This window comes from Hibiscus syriacus, unplaced genomic scaffold (assembly GCF_006381635.1).
Source record: "Hibiscus syriacus cultivar Baekdansim isolate YM2019G1 unplaced genomic scaffold, ASM638163v2 tig00110621_pilon, whole genome shotgun sequence".
In the NCBI taxonomy this organism is placed as follows: domain Eukaryota; kingdom Viridiplantae; phylum Streptophyta; class Magnoliopsida; order Malvales; family Malvaceae; genus Hibiscus; species Hibiscus syriacus.
This window is the reverse complement of record NW_024062802.1, coordinates 2,103,939-2,127,418: the sequence shown is the minus strand read 5'-3', so window position 1 is coordinate 2,127,418 and position 23,480 is coordinate 2,103,939. Positions and strand designations below refer to the sequence as shown.

Sequence of the window (23,480 nt, the reverse complement as noted above, 5' to 3'; positions counted from 1 at the left end):
AATGTTCAAGGGCAACCCATGGTTGTGTTGGCTGAACCACATTGTGAATTAGGTTCGTTTACGGATCATAAATCTTTGAAGTTGCCTTTTAGTAGCTTAAAATCCTGGGTTGAAACTGGGGTTAGTCCTGAATTTGGCAATGGATCAAGTGAGTCTTCTGGTACAAGTGTGACGGATTCGTCGGATAGTTCAGATCAGAGTGAAAGTGGAGGGTTTAGTGTTTTAGGGTCTGAAATTTTCGAGGGGAAGTATAAGGAGAGTGATATAGGGTCTGTAAGGACGAAACAGAGAGTTGATGGTGGTGGTGCCATCCGGCCTTCTCATTTCAGGCCACTCTCAGTTGATGAAACTCAATTTCGATCACTCAAATCACGGTCTTTAGTCTTTACATTCCCAGCTTAGTTCACACTCACCGAGTAGCTTGTTCCCCTCACATTCGAGTTCATCGGAATCTCCGAATTCCAAAACGACAGAATCCCCCAATGAAAGTAGTTCCCGCCAGTCGTGTCCTCATACGTCCGCGAATGCATCGCATTCTCGGCAGTATAGTGATGGCTCCTTGTTGGGGACTCGCTCGAGGAAATGCTTCGAGTGTGAACTGGATTTCAAGTTATCCTTTAAAATTTGATGCAAAGCCTGTAGCTCCCTCTAAAGTTTCCTCGACAGGAAAGTCTGTTAGGATGTTTCGGACCTTTAGAGGTAGTGGTAGTGCCAGAGGGTCCAGGGAAAATCATCCGAACAAACTTTCCTCTAGAGGTGAAAGTGAACCAAAATTGGGACATTATAATCTCTCAGTTGTGTTCAAAAGGCAGAATATTGGAGGTAACCCTGACATACAAAACCCAACATTCTCTAAAATCCAGAACCGAGGACGACGAGAGTGGTTGGAGAATTCTGAGTCGGAGACAGAGGATGAAGATTTTCAAGTCAGCTCGGATGAAGAAACCATATCCGGGACTTTGAGTGTAGCAGGGAGTGATAGTTATGAGGTTGGGCCGGTGAGTTCATAGCCAAGTTCAGAGAGCATATTAGGCTTCAAAGAACAGCATCAATAGATTCACTGAATGGGCTCAACACATCTGGTAATTTTTTCAGATGAAAATAGTTTGCTTTAAATCGAGGATTCTTCGTCCTCGTAGTCCTAGTATAGTGACATTATTATTTGTTATTCTATCATGTCTTAACATTAAATAATTTTTTTATATATTCTAAAATCACACGCCATATAAAGCAAAAGAATTCCCTACCATCTCCAAAATATAAAATATAAATAAATAGGTAAATTCAAACCAACTACAAATAGTTTATTAGCAGAGAATTGTAAAAAAACAATATTATTTGAATAAAATTATAAAATAGTTTTTTCATTGACTCTAAATAAACAATTGAAGAAAAAAACAGCGGCTACCAAAACCATATTCCACTTATTATTATTTTGACTCCACCTACAGTCCGATGTATTTAATATTTACGTAATATTTTATAATAGAATATATTAATTAATTAATGTAAACAAATGTTGTCTTATGTAGTCAGTAAGGGATTGAGTTTTATAAACAAACTAAGAAATCAAATATTCATGAAAAGTCTAACAAAATAATATATTTTTATGAATAATGTGATAGAATTTTTTATTTAGAGTTCGAGAGAGATTATGTTTTTGTATAGATGATTGTCATAATGCACATTATAAGTCGTTCAACCGATATAACATCTTCAAGAAGATGTCTAAATGATAGAACATTTTAAACAAGGTTGTAGTGTTACAAATTTTTAGACATATACGTAACAGAGAGGGAGACGTCGTGTATCGAACATCTTTCCAAAAAAGTAATATCATTTGAACGGCCTATAAAGGATACTGTAATACTCGTTCTAGTTAAGAAAATAATTTTATCCGCACCCTAAATAAAAATTATTATTTTTTCATCATAACATCTGAACAATTTTGTTAAAATGACCTACCATTAATCATATTTTATTTTCGTGGACTGAATTATACTTTTAATACACACGTCAGTCATGTTGTCAGCAATCCAATTATTTCCAAATTTAAGATTACATATTTTAAAGAAAAATAACATACGAGCTTCATGCGTCATTAAATTGTCCTGAAAACGTCGTCGTTTCAAGAAGATCCCTTATGTGGCGTTAGGTTTGTTAGTTTCCTTAATGAAGGAGATTATAAATTAATTACACTTTAATACAAATCGAAATTACTGGAGTTTGTTGGAGAAAAGGAAAGGGGGGAAAAGAGAGTAACTGACTCAGCAAGAAAAGGGCAACAATTAATGCTTTGTCTTTTAAATCCTTTAATTTCGAATTCGTTTTCCTTGGGATCTCTTCTTTATTTTCTTTCCCCCCCCCCCCCCGCCTTCAGAAAATTCCTCTCTTTTCTCTTAATTTGCAATATCATGTACAATTCTAGGTCAAACGTGTTTTCATCTTTTCAAAGTTTGCTTTTGCTGAAAGATCTTAATTTCTGTTGTCTGATTAAAATTTTCATTTGTTTGAGTTGATGTTCATGTTATCCTCTTTGTAGATTCCGATTATGGCTATTAAGATTGAAGGGTACTTTTTTTTTCCTTGTTAATTTGAGTGTTCTGTGTGTAATTTAAGGGTAGGGTTATTCTCTCTCTCTCTCTCTTTTAAATGTATGTATGTTTATGAATTAATCGAGACGAAAAAGAAAAAGAAAAGAAAAGAAAAGAAAAAGAGATGCATATTGAAGAATTGAAAGAAGGAGAGCAACAGGATCAAGATCAGAGTCAATTTTGCGGAGATAGCTTGGTTGTTTGGGATGCAAAGAGGGTTTTGGTGGGAGCTGGAGCACGTGCTCTTTTTTATCCAACCTTGTTATATAATGTTCTCAGGAACAAGATCCAGTCTGAATTTAGGTGGTGGGATCGAGTTGATGAGGTATAATTTAACCATTTTTATGAAATTTCTTTGCTGATTATGCCTCAACACCATGAATTATTGAAGTATTTTTGTTGCAATTTATGTAGTTATTGGGCAAGGGAAAGGAGGAGTAGGGATTATTATTATTATTATTATTTGTTTATTGTAGCTTAGTTTTCCCGGAATCCTAGTTGTATGGTTTGCCAACGCACATAGATAGGCTGAAATTTCACTTGACTGTTTAATTATGCTGATGATGGTTGCTGTTGCTTTGAATTCAGTTTATTTTGTTAGGTGCCGTGCCTTTCCCTGCCGATGTTCCCCAGTTGAAGGATCTTGGTGTCTCCGGAGTTGTGACCTTAAACGAACCATATGAGACTTTGGTTCCGACATCGTTATATCATGTGAGTTCTCTTATGTTGTCAGCACCTATTCCGATTCTGTAGAGGAAGATTTGAAATGCGATACATGTTTAAACGAATAATAAAAAATACACAGATAATAGTGGTTTCATTTTATATATACCTACTCGGCCTTGAAAAGTTAATTAAGCTGGGCTATCTTTTAGTGAGTGGGAAGTTCAGATGTCAAACCAAGAGCACTTTAAGTTGAAGACAGTTTTGACTTTACTTTCAAGCTATTAGTGTGTATATTTGGTACGATAAGAACAGCGGAGTCAATGAGATTTTATTTTATCTCCAATGCGCAGGTTAAGGAGGCCAGTGTTTCTTTTGACGAAGAAGCATTTTAGAAATGCTGATGTTACTTTCTAATTTTCTATCTGAAACCTTTTTGTTATTCAGTCATAATTATGCTTCATATCTCAAATACTCATTATTTTTGTTTGGTAGGCTCACAACATCAACCATTTGGTGATTCCTACAAGAGACTATCTTTTTGCTCCATCGTTTGCTGATATTTGCCAAGCTGTAGGTTTCATACATGGTATGCTGCTTCTGGCCTTAAATTTTTTGTGGGTTGTGAGCTTTTCCTGTTAACCGGTAGCATATCTACTTCTTTTTGGTTCTATGAAGAGAATGCATCTGTTGGAAAGACCACTTATGTTCACTGCAAGGCTGGTCGAGGGCGCAGCACAACCATTGTCCTTTGCTACCTGGTATGCACCAAGTAAAAAGCTAAATTTAAAATTTTCCAAGTTACTTTATGAATCGATCTATCATTAAAACAATTGTATATATATAACACAGGTGCAACATAGGCATATGACACCTGATGCAGCTTATGAATATGTTAGATCTATCAGACCTAGGGTACTTCTGGCTCCTGCGCAGCAGCAGGTATTGCCTATTGGGTTTATCAATTTTGTTTCGCACTTATTGAAGTGGCCTATAACTTCTGGAACTTGTGTTGTTCATATTATCTATCTCTGGTAAATGTAGGCTGTTCAAGATTATTATCTTCACAAGGTGAAAAATAATGGAATGCCCGTAAACTCTTGCTGTGTGGTCGTAAAGAAAACCCTAATTGTACCAGAACAACAGGATACGGAAGCCTTTGATGATAACTCTGTAGTTGTGGTAACAGAGTCGGACCTTGATGGATATGACTCTAGCTTTGACACAGATGTGTTCGATGAAGAGATGTCTGCCGAGGGAAGCATTGCTGGCAGGTTGCAGTTTGCTAGTCAAGCTGCCATGAGCAAACTTTCTTGCCTATGGCTACGGTGCCGTGCGGATGAGAAGTCTTCTAGGAAGCTGTTGAGCAGTCTTGGTAACGACATTCGGGTTTATTGATTTGTCGGTATCAGCTCAAGATGTTAATTCGAGTCTTTTTTGTGTAAACTTTTCGAGTTTTTTTTTTTACGAAGTGGATTGTGTTTGTTTTTGTGTTATTTTCATTTTTGGTTTGGTTATACGGAGAGTGGAGTATATATACGAGGCGTAGAGATTGTGGAAGCATGCTTGGTGACATTGGTTGGCAGTGTGTTCCATGAAAATGCTTCAATTTTACTGCAAAAGTTTAGCTGTGTAAGATTCAAAAAATTGTTCCATCTGTAATTGTTTTTTTCTTCTGAAAATATGCTTTAATATTTAAAAGAAATTTCTATCGGACTACACCCTGTGTTTTGGATAAAACCTGGTCAATAAAATATGTTTGACTAAAAGTCATGTTTGTGATTTGTCATTAATATTTTTAAAATTATATAACTATAAATATATTTAATCCGTCGCATGTCAAGCTAAGCCGAACCAACTTGGATTTGAATAGATTATTTTAAGTCTAATCTATTGGGTCAGAGGGATAATTTGAACCAATAATTTTAGTTGAAACTATTTCTGCGTAGACTGTATTTCGATTAAACATAAAATATTTCAATTACGGTTCAATCCAGACGTTGAAAACATGAGCCCAATGAAAAACGGTAAAACATAATACGGTTCAATAATTTAACGTATATTTGCATTGTTTTTTTTTCATAAGAAATAATATTTGATGTATGGTTAGTATATGTATCATTAGTAATTTAAATATAAATATTTTTATAGATGCATATTCCATCCAGCTCAGTTGGTAGAGCACAAGGTTCTTAACCTTGAGGTCGTGGGATCGAGTTCCATCGAGGGTATTTTATAATTTGGAGGTCTCCTACGAAAACTATTTTCAACCTAGTGTTGGGGGCAATCTACTATCTTACCTCTCTCTTACCCCATTTATATGGGAACAAGGGACAACCATTTTTCTCCAGGTTGCTTAGAAGGGATGACTCCATTAATGTAATTATGCAATTATTAAGAGTTTAAAATTTAGCGTTCATGAATAAAGTAAACTGAATTGGAAGATTACACGTTATAATGGGTTAATAGATCGAATACTGATTATGACTTATATTTTATAATATGCTCCGAACATTGTTCAACTTCCATTTTATTACGAATACACAGGCTTGTATACACGTTGTATAAACTCTAAATTTATGCAACGTGCATGGTACAGTTTTTTATGCATTAGAACACAAGTAGGATATATAGGTACTTGAAGAGGCGACGACAACGCCTACTTGTCTTAGTTGGCCTTATTTATTTGTCTCCATGACTTCCATCTTAGTGGATGCTGACAAATTACAAAAACGAAGGGAAAATAGATCATGAGTTATTGAGTTTAGGTTAATATCTATCAAGTATTATACAGTTTTGAGGTTTACGAAAATGTAAAAGAAGCGAAGATGATGAACTCACGCCCTGCAGTCCGTGTTCTTGGAGATGGGGAAATTAAATAGAACGTTGCACTTGGTCGGGAGAGATGCGGCGGCATCTTCTTTGATTGATGGCATACTAGCCGCGGTGTCTTTAACGCAGTTGCAAGCCGCCTGCTTGTCCGTGGTGGTTGTGGCCATGGTCTGGAGTCTCGACACGCCGCTACAGCAGTCAGCCGTAGGAACCTCTTGAGTACCGATAAGGAAAGGAACGCAGTGCACCAATGTACCTCTAACTCGGTCACAACTCACAGTGGCCGGCTCTCGGATACTAACAAGTTACAAACAAGGCGAAGGAAAGATTGGTTATTATATTAAGCAATCTATAGTGTTGAGCTTTATAAAATTGTTAAAGAAGCGAAGATGATGAACTCACTCTTTGCAATCGGTGTTTCTGGAGATGGGGAAACTAACTTGAACATTGCACTTGGCCGGGAGAGATGCGGCTGCATCATCCTTGATGGATGGCATAGTAGCGGCGGTGTCTTTAACGCAGTTGCAAGCCGCCTGTTTGTCCGCGGTTGTAGTGGCGATGGTCTGGAGTCTCGACACGCCGCTACATCAGTCAGCCGTAGGAACCGCTTGAGTACCGATAGGAAAAGAACGCAGTGCACCAATGTACCTCTAACTTGGTCACAACTTACGGTGGCCTGCTCTTGAATACTTTCAATTTACAAACAAAGCGAAGGAAACATTAGTCATTAAGCATCCTATAATGTTAAGGTTTATAAAAAAAATCTAAAAGAAGCGAAGATGATGAACTCACTTTTTGCAATCGGTGTTTTTGGAGATGGGGAAATTAAATTGAACGTTGCACTCGGCTGGGAGAGATGCCGCGATGGAGGGCATACTAGCGGCGGTGTCTTTAACGCAGTTGCAAGCCGCCTGCTTGTCCGCGGTTGTAGTGGCGATGGTCTGGAGTCTCGACACGCCACTACAACAATCAGCCGTAGGAACCGCTTGAGCACCGGTAAGGAAAGGAACGCACTTCGCCAATGAACTTCTAACTTGGCCACAACTCACGGTGGCGTCTCCTTGCATCACCATGAACTGAAACATGGCTAGCATCACAAAAACTAAGATAATACCACCCTTCATTTTTTTTGGGGGGTGGTATTAAGAAGACTTGATGTTTGTGTAAATTTCTAAGTGAGCTTGATATCTCCCTGTAGTGATGATGGTGAACAGTAAGCCTGGGGTATATATAGCAAAGCGGTTGCATTTAAACGTCATCTACCTATCTTGAGAAAAGTAAAGAGTTTTTGCTTTTTCGCATCATCTCTGCTGTTTCAGTTGTGCCTTCGGCCTCTCTCTCGCAATCATGCATGCATATCTCGTTTTCTTGCTCACCCAGAGTACAGTTTTTTTTTAAACAGGATAATATATGTTCAAACATATCTCTCAAGTCACAATTATTTACTATTGAACGTTCATAACATTCATAGTGATCAAATCTAGAACCTCAATAAATAACAACAATTATTTTACTACTAAAATTGTTTGATTCGTGCATATATATATATATCGTTTTTTAATCTTTTATGCTCGTCTCAAGATTCATATTTAGGTTAATGATTATCTTCTAATAATATTTGTTTTCAAAGTTAAAATATATTTTTTTTATTGAAATATAATGCATCTTATCTAAGAGTATTAATGAATAGCGTGTTTGATGAACTATTCGTGAATCATTCATATAACGTTTATTTATTAAGTTAAATAAATGAGTTCGAACAAAAAATTTATGTTCATTTAATAAATGAACAAATACGAAAAGATAGGTGTTCGGTTCGTTTATAAATTTTTTATAGACTCATTTATAAGCTCGTTTACTGAATTATCATTTTTCTTAATTTCTTACATATTTTTATTAATCTTGAGTAAGTACAAATTAATATATATTTAAAGAACACTTTCAACCATTCGACATTGAATGCTCATACGTCTGATATTCATGATGTTCAAATTCGAGACCTTAATGAATAACAACAATCCATTTATCACAAATAAAGGATAAAAAGAGAGTGCTTATCGTCAAGAGAACTAGAACCATATAAATGAGCATTTCAACGAACGTTAAACGAACATGTTTGCGAAAACTAAATGAACGGTTAAATTTTTAAATGAATACGAACCAAACTTAAACACCTTAAAATATAAACAAATGAACGTGAATATAACCTTGTTCATTGAAACCACATTGATTTATACCCCTCCTCTTATCGTTAGACCTAATAATTTTCGACATTGATGCAGACCAACAGCTATCTAATGTAGACAACAATGGAGAAGAAGAAAGTTTTGGTCTTTGGAATCACGTTTCTTGATAATTTGCTTTATCATAAAACCAAAGCTGCGGCCTCGGACGTTTCTTAGGTGTCTACCCAAACTCTTACGCCATTGTTGTCAGGGTCCTTTATCTCTTCCCTATACTTCCCCATGGCCTCCGCCACCACTTCATCCTCCAGTTTGCCTCGCCTACTGTGGAGGCTCCTCCACGTTTCCGCCTTCTGTTGAATTACTTAATAAGCTAAGGTTTATTAGTTTAATAAGTCGCTTAATATATTTGTTTAATCAAGAAACTGGCGAGGAACAGAATTTTGATTAGCAATTATACATAAAATATTAGGGTAAATTACAGCATTGATCACTGAAGGTTTTCTAGTTGTGTGAGGTCCTCTTGAAAGTTGTGGGGGTTTGAATAGGAGAAATTTAGTCATTATAATTGCAGTTTCGATGATGTTTGGATTTGGGGTCTGATTATGACACTATTTGAGGGAAAATGGTGACAGTGGTTGAGCTGAGAGGTTGAGTGCTCACAATCTAAAGGAATAATATCGGTAAGACTGCTCAGAGTAAATATAGTGGGGAAACAAAAATTTATTTAAACATTAGTGTCTATTTGTATAGTTTATCCCTTTTAATTTTATATATTCAGTGTGATACATTAACAATCTGTTAAAGGTCTAACGACAGTTAACCCTCAATGACCGAATCATAATTAAATAAAAACGAAAGTGGCCAAATATTATGTTTTTTGAATTCAGTGAGGAAAAGTATGCAAAACTTAAACGAAAGTGATCAATCCTATAATTTGCCAAAAATATTAATACACATCTAACACATTCGGAATCTATAATATTTATGAGGGTAAAGTATGCAAATGATCCCTTATTATAGGGTGTTGTTTTGTTGAGTCCCTGACTATTAAAAGTTATGAAATAGTCATCTGATTATAGGACGTTGCTTTGTTGAGTCCCTAGCTATTGAAAGTTACAAAACAGTCACTTGACTGTTCATATATTCAAAACTTGTACTTTTTCGTTAAAAAATTAACGACGGTTTGGGTTGGACTTTAACATGTTGACTATGATATGATAAAATCATATTTCAGTGATATCTACTAACATTGTTGAGTCCCTAGCTATTGAAAGTTACAAAACAGTCACTTGACTGTTCATATATTCAAAACTTGTACTTTTTCGTTAAAAAATTAACGACGGTTTGGGTTGGACTTTAACATGTTGACTATGATATGATAAAATCATATTTCAGTGATAAAATCATATTTCAGTGATATCTACTAAAATCATATTTCAGTGATATCTACTAACATTGTCGTTGCTTTCAAGCACTGGCTCGACAGCATAATGTTTCAAGCACTGGCTCGACAACATAATGTAAATAAAGACTCGATCTATAAAATACAACTCAAACGATTATGAGATCATATTTTGTCATATCCTAGTGACCAAGCTAACTTCCAACTTAGACGACCGTCAATTTTTTAACGAAAAAAGATATTGGAATATATGAATAGTCATGTAACTATTTTATAATTTTTAATAGTCGAGAGACTCAACAAAGCAATACCTTATGATTGAGGAACTATTTTATAACTTTCAATAGTCATGTGATTTTTAAATGAAGGAATTAAATGTATTTTTGAAAAATTATTAATATAGATTTAAATTTAATTTATAATCATTTGAATAACTGTTAATTTTGTGAAAGATCTCATCTTATTATTAAAAATTAATGAGATAGCATCAGGTGAGTTGGGAGATCGTTTTATCAACTATCTTAATAAAACAGCATTATCTTAAATTTAAAAAAATGATGATAAGAAATTTTTTGAAATGTCTTTGTCACAAACAATTAACGGGATAATACCTAATGAGTTAGGGTTACAACATCGTCTTAATTGATGTATATTATAAAAAATGAATGAAACACGAAAATAATATTACTGATAATAATAATTAATGACGTAACAATTAAAACTTCCCGCAAAGAAAACCAGGAACAACAGTAGTAGTTTAATACCAAGTCCCAAAGTATTTATAATCAAACAACACCTCAAGGTACTCATCCAGTTTCAGTTTAAATCCACACCTCGCAATCGTGGTCTCAGCTTTATCTTCCACATTAGCAACAAATTAAGCAAATATGTACTGTGAAACAAGTTCAGAATTTAATCTCGGCTTCTTGGACTCGGTTCGTCGGTATCTTTTGGAAGATGATGATTCTGGGACTCAACTTCCAGCCAAGTTTCCCGAAAACGTTGCAAATATTCAAGTTCCAGTTCCATCGGATCAGATGGATTGTCCCAATACTGATGCCGTTGCTATTAATGCTGATCAGTGGATAACTTCTGATCAGTTATTCGATGCACCGGAGTCCGGTGCTGTTGACGTTCGAGTTCCCAACTGCAAGGTGACTTCTAAGGTGAAGACTGAGATTCACAGACAGCCTAAGGGGCTGCGTTATAAGGGAGTAAGGAGAAGGCCATGGGGGACGTACGCAGCAGAGATAAGGGATCCTAAGAGAAATGGTGCTTAATCTGGCTCGGTACTTACGAGACGCCGGAAGATGCTGCAGTGACTTATGACAAAGCAGCTTTCCAAATGTATGGCGCAAAAGCCAAGCTAAATTTTCCACACCTTATCGGCTCAGTTCAGGTGGAGCCTGTGAAGTTGGGCAATAACAAACGAAGGTCTCCAGGCTCGTCTTGGTCATCGTCTCAGTCAGAATCCTATAGAACTCCCAAGTAGAAACGGAGGATAAGCTAAAGATTAATTTGACATTTGAACCCGAGTTAGGAAGTGAGATAGAACTAAACTTATCTCAATCAATGTCAACTGAACTTAGACCGATGATTATCCGTTAATGGAAACATCATTTGAATGCAAAATTTTATTCAATTTTGGTAAACATTTTAGCTCCCTTAAGTTCTGTATTTATAAAAGGATTCTTTATGGTGTATCTAACTACTTAAAATGTTTTCGGCCATACCTCCAGACCAACTGCTGTTCTTCCCAACTCAGAAAGGAATAGACAAAGGGTTCAAAACAAGTTGGTGTAATTCTCGAATTTTAAAGCAACAATCACAAAGGCAGGGAGGCAGCAGTATCCCTGTCCCGAAAGTAGATTCATCTGTTGCTGAGATGTTGTGAACAAAAATCTGGCTATTCAACTAAACATTGGTCCAATCGGGTGCTTTTCTTTATCTTCATGATCTTGGATGCCGTCTCCTGTATTACCCACACCATTAGACATCAGTGAAATGCAGTTGGTTCAAAGAGTAGACTTTAATCCAAAGTTTCTTCAATCCAATTAAGAAGCATAATTTTTAGAAGTCACAATAACCTATTATATCTAGTGAATTTAAGATGGTATAGAAATATATATATCAATACCAGGCAGCGTATTTTTAAGAACAGAAAACCACTGGACGCCATGAAAACCATACTGACTCTTCAGTAAGAGAGAGAGAGAGAGAGAAAGAGGATAACATGTTTAAGGACATATAATGGAAGTTAAAAAAACTAGGGAAAGAAAATACCTCTTTGGTCGACTTCGGTCTTCTTCATAGTCCATCACTCCACCAGGTTCAAAGTAGATCTCTTCGATCCCTCGGAAGTCAACTTCAGCCTGCTTACAATTGGTAACTTCTGCCACAATGTAAGTAAGCCACATCGACCAACGTATCTTGATATTGATTGAGTGAAGTCGTGGCATGCTAAATATAGATTCTGTTAACCTCCTTTGAATCTTAACTAGGAAGTTGCAGCTTTAAGCTCCAATGTTCTTTGTTTCAGCATTTTTGCAAGAATTAAAGGACTCATTCCGACCATCACCCCACCCCCATACACCAAATTTTTTTCCTATATCTTAAAAGTGTGAATTTACATCAACAACTATCTAGATGCGATTAGTTTTGCGTTCTTCAATGCTTATATAAAATTAGTTTAAAAACTAAAAGACAAAGAAAGTAATGAGAACACTTTCAGCCCACATTTACGTTCTCATGTTTTTTTAATGGTTCAATTCTGAATTATAGGAAAAGGGAAATCGATATAAAAGGCAAACTGGATACAACTGACCTTGGCAGAGATGGACTTCTTTACTTCTTCCACCCTATCTTCAACCTCCTTTAGATGTTTTTTGTCAAACTCACTCATATTATCCGCCCATTTTATCTTCTCTTGAATTGAGATTAGTAAGTTGTCTGATGTTAACAACCTAGGTTTAAAATTCAAACATAGACAGATTTATTAATATTATATATATGCTGATTTATCAAATTTAACTTTGTATTCTGTCAGGTCTACTTGGACTAAATAGCTCTAATGAACAAATCGAAAATGTAACAGAAAATCACACGGTAGCAACTATAACTGCAGCATGGACAGAAGACTTAATGAAATGCTCTATTTGAACCAGAGATGTTACCAGTTCGCTAGTGTTTCTATCATACTCCCAAGTTGTCCTGACCTCATATCCCTCCCAGCAGCAAATTGGATCTTCCAGAACAAATATTAAAGATTTTAATACACGAAGAAAAATAATGTAAAGGAAAATTCTTGAGAGGTAAGGACAGACCTCAAAACATCTTCGCAGCTGATCCAGTTTTCCTCTGACTATACCCTAACAAAAAGTTTGTGAAAAGTGAACAAAAATCAGCACACTTTCAGTATATTTGCACCTCTGGTAGAACTCATTTCCCTTAAAATTCAACAAAACACCCAATGCGAAGGCAAGTGCCCCACCTTCCCCTTCTTTCTCAAACCTTTGTGAAAGCATAGTTTGATCTAAGGTATTGGGTTTGACCACCAAAGGAAAGTTCAAATAGTAGTAGAAATAACTGCAAACAATGCAGGGCTACTCTAGAAGTTAACCATCCCCAAAAAACAAACATGAATGCAGAAATAACTGCAAAATTATTTCACATGCAACACGTTGCATAAAAATCATCCATTAGCAACCAAAATATCACGTTCCCAGGGCCTTTCAAGGCTGTTCCGGTAGCTAAAGCATGTCATAATGGAGTAAATCCTAGGATGAAAAATAATAGAGAATTAGGCCGGAGTCTACCCACCACATACATGCACTCATTGATAAGAAAATCTTCAAGTTCCCGAACATTGGTGACATCTAACTCCAGCATTAGTTGATCATATGGTAATACCTGGTGAAGATATGTAAATGGTAAATGAACTTGATGCAACCAACATTTAAAACCTATAGTGCCATTATCAGACAAAGGGCATATCCATTTCAGTTAGAAAGTGGAATAAAACAATTCAGAAAGGCATTAAAATTTTCATGAGATTCTAAAGACTTGGTTCCATCATATTACAAAGTCGGTAGCCTCAAAGTGGCATGTCCGATGAATATCAAAATGACTATAACCACTACAATGGAACGAGGCTGACAATTATAGCATATTTATAAGAGCAAATGTCTCATAATTCAACTAAAATACCTTGTTTGTCTCAGCAAGTGTAAGGACAGTGAGTTGCTTTAACTTGAGAACTTGATCAGGGACCAATTGAGGAAGGCTGCCAGTATTGCCTGATCACATAGTTTAAGCAGCCACTGTTTATTACATTATGATGTGAAGAATAAATATACGAACAATCAAAACAGAGAAATACATCAAGTAGAATAGTTAAGTGAAGGGCATTTTGGTACCGAAAATGCCTGTATAGATAAACGTCACTTACGAACAATGTCAGAAGAAAGATAATAGAAGTTAGGAAGAGATTAAAAGAGAAAGAATATGAAAAAAGGCCAAGTCTTAAGCTGGTATTCAAATAAAATGTCTTTTCAATCACGTCTGGTAAACTTCCTTTTAGATGAACAAATGTAATACTTTCAGTCTTTCACAAGATTAGTAAATAAGAATTTACATAATTAGATAATTTTAAGTAGCCCTATGCTCTCAATTCTCAAACAATCTAAACTAAAGTTATCACTTTAACCATGAGCAACAACAAAAATTAAAAATACTAAAATTTAGAAGAGTAAAACCGATAATCTTGAAGACCAGTTTTCAGGTTCAGATACTTTACGCGGTAGTGACAAATGTTTACTACTAATAATATTCAAATTATCTCGAATAGAAAAAATATGATACAAAGAAACAAGCGTATCATCAACATTACAAACTTGTCACAAACAATAAAACACAGGTTTTCCAGCTTACTTTTGTAATCGCTCCATGTGCCATGGGCAAACAGCCGAAGCACCTCGAGGTACACGGAGTTTTCAGTTCCGTCTAGCTGCAAAGGTATATAGGTTTCTTATAAATTAAAAAGTAAACTAAAGCATCAAAACAAAAGTGAAGCAATGAAGAAAACTAAAACACCAGACTATTGACAGAAAAAGAAACAGGAAAAATGTTATTAAGCTATGTGCAACAATGAAAATAATTGGTGACGGCTTTGATTTCTTAGATTGAGGGAATTAGAGAAAAGAAAAGAAAAGAAATTGATAATGGAATAGGTTTTGACCTCAGCGACGGTGGGCACGGCAAGAATCTCGGAGAAGGCGAAGAGGGAAGGATGCGACGTCGCTTCGACGATAACGGAACCAAGGGCCGTCCCCTTCTGAGCCGACGCTTGCTTAACAAAGTGATCGATGAACTCGGCTTGCTTTTGCTCGATATCCATCTTAAAAATTCGAACCCCCCACCACAAACCAGGAGGGGAAAAAAAGAAAATGGAAATGGAAATAATTTGAAGAATGTTATTGAAAACAAAAATCACGGAGAGAAAAGCTTTCAGGAAAGAGAGAGAGAGAGAGAGAATAAATAAGCAAGTTAGGGTTTTGCCGTTGGAGACGACGGAAAAAAATTTATGAAAATAAAAACACATAAAATTTAGGAACTCAATGAGGCGCCTGAGGAGCTCCTCAAGACACGCATTCCGATTTAACCAAATTTCTGGGATTTTTACGGTTTTTTAGTTTCTGTGAGAATGAAAATAGGAATCTGCTACAATTTTCCTTTTCTGCACCAACTCGACAAGAATTTCCTATAATTTTTGGGTAAACTAAATATTTAATACCTAAATTATCAATTTTGTTTTATTTTAGTACTCCTTAAATGAGTGATTAAATTGGGAATAATTTGAAAGTTAAATAATTAAATTTAAAAATAAAAATAAACTTTAGAGATCAAAATAGAAATGAGAATATAATTGAGTGATGTGTGATATACTTTATCCATTAAAAAGTGCCATGTTGTAACAGTTTCCTTAAGTTTTTAAGATACTAAAACGAAATAAAAAATAACGTTAGGTACGCTTTTGAAACAAATAAAAGTTTAAGTATTAAAACAAAATAAAACTGGTTGTTTAGATATCAAACATATAATTTATCCTATTTTTTAAAATATAAAGAATTATTAAAAGTGAAGTAAATTAAATAATATATTTTTACGAAAAACATATAATTATAAAAAATCAATAATTTTAATCACTTTATTTACAAATATATATAAAAATAATATTATTATTACAATACTAATTATCATTAAAAATTATATATATTAACTGGATTTGTATCTAATTAAAATTTTAAAAACAATATAATATACGAATTAAGCAGAAAAGTCATTTTCAAACAGTGTTTGATTGATTACATATTAATTAATATTCAATTGATTAGCGTGAAGTCTTTTAGAATTCACTAAGTTGGAACTGCATGCATTTATTTTAGCAATCAAATATATGTCTCCAAAGTTCCATTCAATTGAACTGAAAAAAAGAAACATTTTTCAATGTTTATTTAAATATTTTTAGAATATATTTGGTAAAATACTGAAAATTTTGTATACATTGTATTTGGGTATATACCCGTACTAGTGTTGGCGTCTTCACTGAAGCGGGGCCCCTTTGACTATATACTTTGGGCTTAAGACTTCAGTGACTTGCTTAAGCATTTTTATTTGTCCAGATAGTAAGCCTGAGTTTGAATGGACTTGATAAAAAAAATTAAAATTAAGATATATATATATATTAAATAGTTTACGATGATTATAAGATAATATATGTTTTTTATATAGTAAAAATTATTAGCTGACCCTTTTTCCCATATGTAATGGGGTAAGGGAGAGGTAAGATAGTAGGTTATCCCCAACGCCAGGTTGAGAGCAGCTTCCGTGGGAGACTTCCAAATTATGAATTGTCCACCGTGGGACTCGATCCCACGACCTCCAAATTATATAGTAAGTATATGTTAATAATCTTTTTTTAATAATTAACAATATATATACACCCACAAAGTAATTACTCGAACCCATTATCTCTTAAAAAATAACACTTGTTTTAATTATAATAAAATTTAATTTAATTACTAATATAATTAAGTTAAGAGAAAATAACCTCAGTGACCAACAATCCCATATAATATACGATTTTAATCAACTTTTTCCGGATTTGCCAAAATGACCAACAAAATCGCAATGCGATCGCTAATTCGCAACGCGATCTCCATTATCGCAAATTCGCGTTGCGATAGTTGGAAATCGCGTTGCGATGGTATACAATGTCGTTGCGATTTTCCCAATTCGCAATGCGAATAAGTAAATCGCAACGCGAATTGGGAAAATCGCAATGCGATACTGACTATCGCAATGCGATACTTACTATCGCAATGCGATAATACAAAATCGTAACGAGATACTGACTTTCGCAACGCGATTCTGACTTTCGCAACGCGATTTACATAGCGCCATTCGTATTAACGCGTATTTTTTTTTTCAAATTCCAAACACGAATTTTTTCTTAATAAATCGAAACTGAACCGTCCACAGTAATCGCAACTCATAACCTCAAACACAAAACACAACACTCAGTCCCATCTCCATCTCTCACTCTCTACGGCGAAATCCGTCCCCATCTCCGAAGATTTCCGTCCCCATCGCCGGCGAAATCCCTCACAACCATTCACAGTCAAAAATCCCTCACAATCATTCAGAAATGGAAAATCAACCTCCGAGGGTTAATTTTTTTATTTTATTTTGAAATTTTTGCATTATTTTAGGTTTTTCATATTGAGATTGATGATAAGTTTACTGGTAATTTCAATAATAGATTAACAATTTCACTTAGATTTCTTATTAAATTCATTCGATTGCTGCCAATACTGCTAAACTGTTTAGCCTGTGAAGTTAGTATTTGTCTTTGCTTTGTCTTTTGGTTGAAGTAACGCAGAAGAATAATAGTTTCGAGAATGAAAATCGCAACGCGGAAATAACTATCGCAACGAGATAATCGCAACGCGAAATAAAAATCGCAACGCGAAACCAAAATCGCATTGCGATTTTCATTTCGCGTTGCGATTTTCATTTCGCGTTGCGATTTTTATTTTGCGGTTGCGATTTTCATTTCGCGTTGCGATTGTCTGGTCACGATAGTCATTTCGCGTTGCGATTCTCTCGTTGCGATAGTCATTTCCGCGTTGCGATAGTCATTTCCGCGTTGCGATTCTCATTATCTCATTGCGATTTTCATTTCAACCAAAAGACAAAAACAGTGTTGCAAATTTTAGTTTCAAGAATAAACTACTATTTATGTTTATTGTTTTGTTTTTGGTATATCTTGACAGTGTAATTTTTGGTATATCTAACTTGGTATGTTTATTGTTTTTTTGTAGAAATTTTTTTCGGCTTCATTGACATTAAGGAATAAAGTTAGCCTAGCCACTACAATTGCTTCGAAGCTTTCACCTATACAAAGAAAATTGTTTGAAGAAACCTGCTTCGGGCCATGGCTGAGAGTACAACATCCGGGTGGAGATGCTAGTTTGACCCATTTGTGGCTTCAGACCATGACTAGCGATCTACCCGACAGTATACAACGTGGTGAGAAGAGATATGGTTTCATTTTCCACCGCGTATACTTGTTTTGGGCGGAAGGAGTTCTGCTTAATCACTGGTCTACGATTCGGACACGATGATGTAGGCCGGTACACTCGTCATATCACCCGCCCATCATGGTTATCCAGGGTTTTTCCTGATGAGTCAATAGAGAAGCCGAACTTACACGTCGACGACATGAAGAAATTGTTTAATAAGAAAGATGGTTTTACTCGGATGAATGACGTCGATGTTGTCCGAGTATGCCTTCTACTACTTTTGTATGCCGGCTTTTTATGCAGAGAGGCCAGACAACCTATTCCTCAGGAGCTAATATTATTGGTAGAGGACCTAAATGCATGGAATATGTTTCCGTGGGGTTCGTATATATGGAAAGCTACCTGGACTAAGTTGTCGTCTGCCTTTGATGACCGCAAAAGTTTGCGGGGCGATGGGTCGAAATACACTTTGTCAGGCTTTGTTTGGGCCTTTAAGGTAATAATTTCTATATAATGTTTTCAAAATTATAATTAATTATTTAACAATTACTAATGTTTGTTATTATATTGTTTGTAGATTTGGATATTCGAGGCTTTCCCCAGCATGCAGACATATGCATTAAAATCCTCAGATGATATTCCTAGGGCTATTTCCTGGAAGAGGAAACGTATGTTGGATTGGGAAGACTTAATACCATATGCGACAATAAATAATGTAAGTTAACACAAATACTATCATATATAAACAAGTTATTAATAGTAGACGTTTAACTTTGTTTTAGTTTTTATATTTTTAGGAGGCCAACACTCCATTAATGAGACTGACACCCACGGAGGCTGAGCTTGCCACTGATTGGTGGCAAGCTAGTCAGCGTTTTTTTGATGGCACGAATGATGAGCAGCCTCCACTTCCTCCACTTCGAGAGCCATCACCTCACCCAGAGCCATCACCTGATCGACCCGACTATACACCTCTACAACGAGAGCCATCACATATCCCGTCACATCATCGAGTCTCTTCTCCACCATCACCTCATGATAGGCGACCGACAAAGATGCCACGACTTCTATCTCCCTGTTCTCCACCTCCACGGATGAGTCAAGGGAGTTACGTGATGAGGTCAATGCCTTGCGTGAGGAGATCGGTACTCTACGCGATAACGATGGTGCATGGCGTGTGGAGGTGTCTACTTTACGTGGTGAGGTTGCCGCTCTACGTGAGATGGTAGTATCGTTGCAGAATGAGGTTCATACTCTACGCAACGAGGTAAGTTTAAGATTTCCATATTTAACTTGATGATAAATTTACTCGTAATTTCACTTAAATTAACCATTTCACTTAGATTGCTTAGTAAATTTATTCGGTTACTGCCAAAACTGCTAAACTTTTTACTTTAACACTGTGAAGTTAGTATTTGTCTTTGTTTTGTCTTTTGGTTGAAAGTTTGAAATATATTTATCTTTGTTTTCACTATTTAAATATCATGTTTTTTTATTTACTGATATTTGTATTTTTATTTAGCGGACCGATAAGGTGGATGCTTTACGTCGGGTTTTTCTTGCACGACAGAGTTCACGCATCAGACGGCGTGCACGTGCTATTAAGTCTCCGTATACCCCAATAGTGCGAAAACACCGCAAGAAGAAGCCCGACTCGCCTATCATCCCTCAAGAGTCCACTCCTATCGTTGAAGAGGCCCCTATCATTCCTCGAGAGTCCCCTCCCACCGTTCAAGAGGCCACTGTCATCGTTGAAGAGGTCCCTCCCACCATTCAAGAGCCCGATTCACATGGCGTCATATGTAGGATTCTTGAGAAACCCTCTGACGTGCCGGACATGATGGATTCAAGTTGGCTCTCGTATGAGTTACCGGCCAGTACCATACCGGTATCTGAAGAGGAGAGGAAACAACTACCGGACACAATTCTGGATAACACCCTTTGGGCTAAGACCGCAGTTGATTTTTATCTACATGAGCGAAGCCAGGGGTGTTTCACTGACATATGCAAGCTCAATGATGATATCTATTTGTTGCTTGATCGGTCTTGGTGGGGCGTATAATTAGGGGTCGAAGACAATGGCTATTTCGATGGAGGGGTAAGTCTTATATTTTTCTTATATTTTCATTTGATTATTTGTTTTGTAAATTTATGTAAGTTACTAATATATGTCTTTTTTTTGTAAAACAGCATATCGATGCGTGGGTGTCACGTCTTCTAATAATTAGGAAACTTAAGGAAAATAAAAGAAATACACGGTATACAATTATGCCGACGTCTTTTAATGCCGTTCACTTGAATCAACGAGATGAATCATTTACGTTGGGCAATAGACAAGCTAAACTTTATCCTGCATGGTGGGAGGTCGATAAGGTTAGTGTTTATTTTAGATTGAGTTTAAAGGTATTCATAAATAAGTGCGCAAATGAATGAATTATTACTTATGATTGCAGGTGTTTATCCCTGTTTTGGAACGTAATCATTGGCTTCTCGTCGAGCTTCAGATCTCATCCCTTAAGGCAATAGTATATGACAGTATGATAAATTATATATCATTGGCTGATTTAAGAGATATTATTAAGGGATGGAGCTCTTATTTGGCTAAATACTTGGATGCGATAAATTATTGGACTCGTTCTGGAAACAAGAAGCCAAAGAAGCTCAATATTACAGTTAGCAGAGACGAGACCGCACCACAACAAACGAAAGGACCCAGAGGGGATTGTGGTCCTCTCGTATGCTTGGCGTTGGACCGTTTGATCACAGGAAGTATAAAGTATCTACCTCCCACCGATATAGATAGAGCTGCAGTAGGCTTGTGGTTTCGACATTATATGGCTAGATCGATATATACGAGACGCTGCCTACCTGCATCCGCGTTATAAAAATGTCCATAAACAATTGGTATGTTTATAGGCTCGTGGTTTGAAAATGTTTGGTTAAGTACCTAGAATTCAATAATTTGCTGTTTGTAGGTTTTAGATGTGTAGAAAGTGTTGTTTGAGCAAATGTTTGGTTTATGCAGGTTAATCTCAGAAGTGAGCTGCGTGAAAATGATGTATGGCTGCAAAGTTGATTCAATAGTAGAAGTGTTATTTTCTCTAATAATTATGCTTATTTTTTGATTGTTTAATTGATTTGTAAAAGGTGATTTGTAAAAGTGATTTGTTTAATTGATGTTAACATAATTCTTATTTGTGCTTTTTTAATTGATTGAAATGTAATGGTTGATTTTGTTGATTTCAATCTGCATTATGTTGAAGGCAAAAGTACTATCGCAATGCGAAATGAAAATCGCAACGAGAGAATCACAACGCGAAAATGAAAATCGCACGCGAAATTAAATTCGCGTTGCGATTTTCATTTCGCATTGCGATTCCCTCGTTGCGATTTTCATTCCGCATTGCGAAATTAGCGTTGCGATTTTCATTTCGCATTGTGATTCTCTCGTTGCGATTTTCATATCGCATTGCGATAGTAATTTCCGCGTTGCGATGGACATTAAGATGATTGCCTATTAAGTGATAACAACTGGAACAGATCATAGTAATTTTCAAACTCAAGTTACTAATACATGCCTAACTGAAATGTTAAAAGTTCACACATAAAATCTACATAATACAACATTTGCATTTAAAAATCACCTAAGTTAACAGTCCCAAAAGGTGAAGCCAGTTGTGATTGGGATTTTAAAGATGATTGCGATTTTGATTGCCTTTTTCTTGACACCATATGAGCTTTGGATTTTGATGATGATCCATATTTTGGTAGAGGAAAAGATGATTGTGATGGCACTGGTGATCCACATGTCAACCTTGTATGACCACTTTCCTTGCACCGACTACATGTCGATATCTTCTTCTCTTCACCCTTAGACGGTATACGATCGTGACTTTTGGTCGGCCAGGTAGCCTTCTGTCCATGGCTGGTGGCAAAACTGTTTGTAAGTCATCTGGTATGTCCCACTCAGAAGGATGTGAAATAGGGTAGACAATCTCGGCATAAGTCTGTCGATATACTTCTGTAGTGTAGCAATCCATAGCGTATGTGCTTGAATCATCTTGGTTTAGATGAAGAGCAACTTTTATAACATGGCCACATGGATAACCAGATGTTTGCCATTTCATACAACTACACGTCCTTGCATTTAGATCGACAAGTCCATTTAAGTTATTATCCAGTACTTCAAACAAAGTGTTTGAACATGGTTCAACTCTCCATAACGTTGACTTCACAACACGTTTCGTTATCTTTTTTTCAGTCCATGGTGTAACACGATGTTCCAATGTTCCTGTAAATTTAAATAAATAATACTAGTAAAATATATGATAAGTTACGAATTCAAGAAATAATACCTGCATGGTTTCTTTTCTTGTAGTACCACTGTTGAATAGAGGCTCGAAAAAACTCCATTAACATAGTAATGGGTAATTTCCGGGAATGACGACTTAGAGCGTTAATTGATTCTGCACTATTAAACGTCATGAAACCATATCTTGCTCCAAGTTGATGTACTCTTGACCATCTTTCAAACCCGACATCTTCTAGTGTTTGAGCACACTGAGGCAAAACACGTCTTAAACAGTTTATATGCTTATTGAAATCTACTTCCCGATAAGCCTTTACAGCCTTCCAGTATGTCCATTTGTGCTTTTTTATACCAGCAGACCTTGATTTTAGATTTCATACAAATGAACACCACAAAGTCCATGAAAAGCATCTGGGAAACACCTTCTAACAGCGTTGTCAATTGAGTTTGCCCTATCGGATATGATTGTCAGATTGCTAATAGGACCTATGCAATCCCTAAGATGCCCCATAAACCATGTCCATGAATCAGAGGTTTCAGATTTGCCAACCCCGTAAGCTATTGGCAATATACCATTGTTAGCATCAATGGCTACTGCTAATAAGTTTACTCCAAGGTATCGACCTTTCAAATGTGCTCCGTCAACTATAATAATTGGGCGCATACAAGAAATAAACGAACGAATCTACAAAATAATATACACAAGAAATAATCATTTAAATGTGAAATGCATGTAACTAACAGAAATGAGTCAACAGAATTATATTGATTTACTAACCGCAGCACCAATGGCGATAAACAGCAACTCAAAGCGTCCATCTCTATCTGTTTTGATATGAGTTCCGACCCAGGATTTTTCAGCTTTAAATTGTGACAATAAGCCGGCAGTTGGGCAAACGATGCTTCTGGCGA

The 23,480-nt window shown here is 36.1% G+C and overlaps 3 protein-coding genes and 1 pseudogene across 5 annotated transcripts; 2 read left to right on the top strand and 2 right to left on the bottom strand.

Moving 5' to 3' along the window:
* Window positions 1-1,891: 1,891 nt before the first annotated feature.
* Window positions 1,892-15,226, bottom strand: LOC120136159 (COP9 signalosome complex subunit 7-like). 3 transcript variants are annotated; one of them, XR_005517309.1, is made up of 10 exons: window positions 14,914-15,226; window positions 14,607-14,682; window positions 13,884-13,972; window positions 13,497-13,586; window positions 13,001-13,045; window positions 12,851-12,921; window positions 12,502-12,640; window positions 11,961-12,066; window positions 11,411-11,649; window positions 1,892-1,904 (listed from the first exon to the last, which is right to left on the bottom strand). XR_005517309.1 is itself a non-coding variant. In XM_039152273.1 (9 exons), the coding sequence occupies exons 1-9, from the start codon at window positions 15,070-15,072 to the stop codon at window positions 11,628-11,630; spliced, it is 780 nt and encodes a 259-aa protein (XP_039008204.1). In that variant the 5' UTR covers window positions 15,073-15,220; the 3' UTR covers window positions 11,411-11,627. The 3 variants fall into 3 exon arrangements, 1 of the variants encoding a protein (XP_039008204.1); XR_005517308.1 differs by having other exon boundaries at window positions 11,961-12,069; window positions 14,914-15,225; XM_039152273.1 differs by lacking the exon at window positions 1,892-1,904 and having other exon boundaries at window positions 11,961-12,049; window positions 14,914-15,220.
* On the top strand, window positions 2,227-4,746 carry LOC120136160 (phosphatidylglycerophosphate phosphatase PTPMT1-like). Its single transcript, XM_039152274.1, has 6 exons — window positions 2,227-2,919; window positions 3,183-3,305; window positions 3,753-3,846; window positions 3,936-4,018; window positions 4,110-4,199; window positions 4,302-4,746. The coding sequence occupies exons 1-6, from the start codon at window positions 2,719-2,721 to the stop codon at window positions 4,653-4,655; spliced, it is 945 nt and encodes a 314-aa protein (XP_039008205.1). The 5' UTR covers window positions 2,227-2,718; the 3' UTR covers window positions 4,656-4,746.
* On the bottom strand, window positions 6,855-7,213 carry LOC120136161 (non-specific lipid-transfer protein A-like). The gene has a single exon (XM_039152276.1). It carries the CDS (start codon window positions 7,211-7,213, stop codon window positions 6,878-6,880), a length of 336 nt encoding a protein of 111 aa, XP_039008207.1. The 3' UTR covers window positions 6,855-6,877.
* Window positions 10,550-11,169, top strand: LOC120135916 (annotated as a pseudogene).
* Window positions 15,227-23,480: the final 8,254 nt, after the last annotated feature.

Coding starts and splice junctions, on each gene's coding strand:
- LOC120136160 (XM_039152274.1), top strand. CDS start 2,719: ATGCATATTGAAGAATTGAAAGAAGGAGAGCAACAGGATCAAGATCAG. Junction 3,306..3,752: donor TTCCGACATCGTTATATCAT/GTGAGTTCTCTT, acceptor TTTGTTTGGTAG/GCTCACAACATCAACCATTT. Junction 3,847..3,935: donor AGCTGTAGGTTTCATACATG/GTATGCTGCTTC, acceptor GGTTCTATGAAG/AGAATGCATCTGTTGGAAAG.
- LOC120136161 (XM_039152276.1), bottom strand. CDS start 7,213: ATGAAGGGTGGTATTATCTTAGTTTTTGTGATGCTAGCCATGTTTCAG.
- LOC120136159 (XM_039152273.1), bottom strand. CDS start 15,072: ATGGATATCGAGCAAAAGCAAGCCGAGTTCATCGATCACTTTGTTAAG. Junction 13,973..14,606: donor CACATGGAGCGATTACAAAA/GTAAGCTGGAAA, acceptor CTATGTGATCAG/GCAATACTGGCAGCCTTCCT. Junction 12,922..13,000: donor AGCTGCGAAGATGTTTTGAG/GTCTGTCCTTAC, acceptor TTGTTCTGGAAG/ATCCAATTTGCTGCTGGGAG.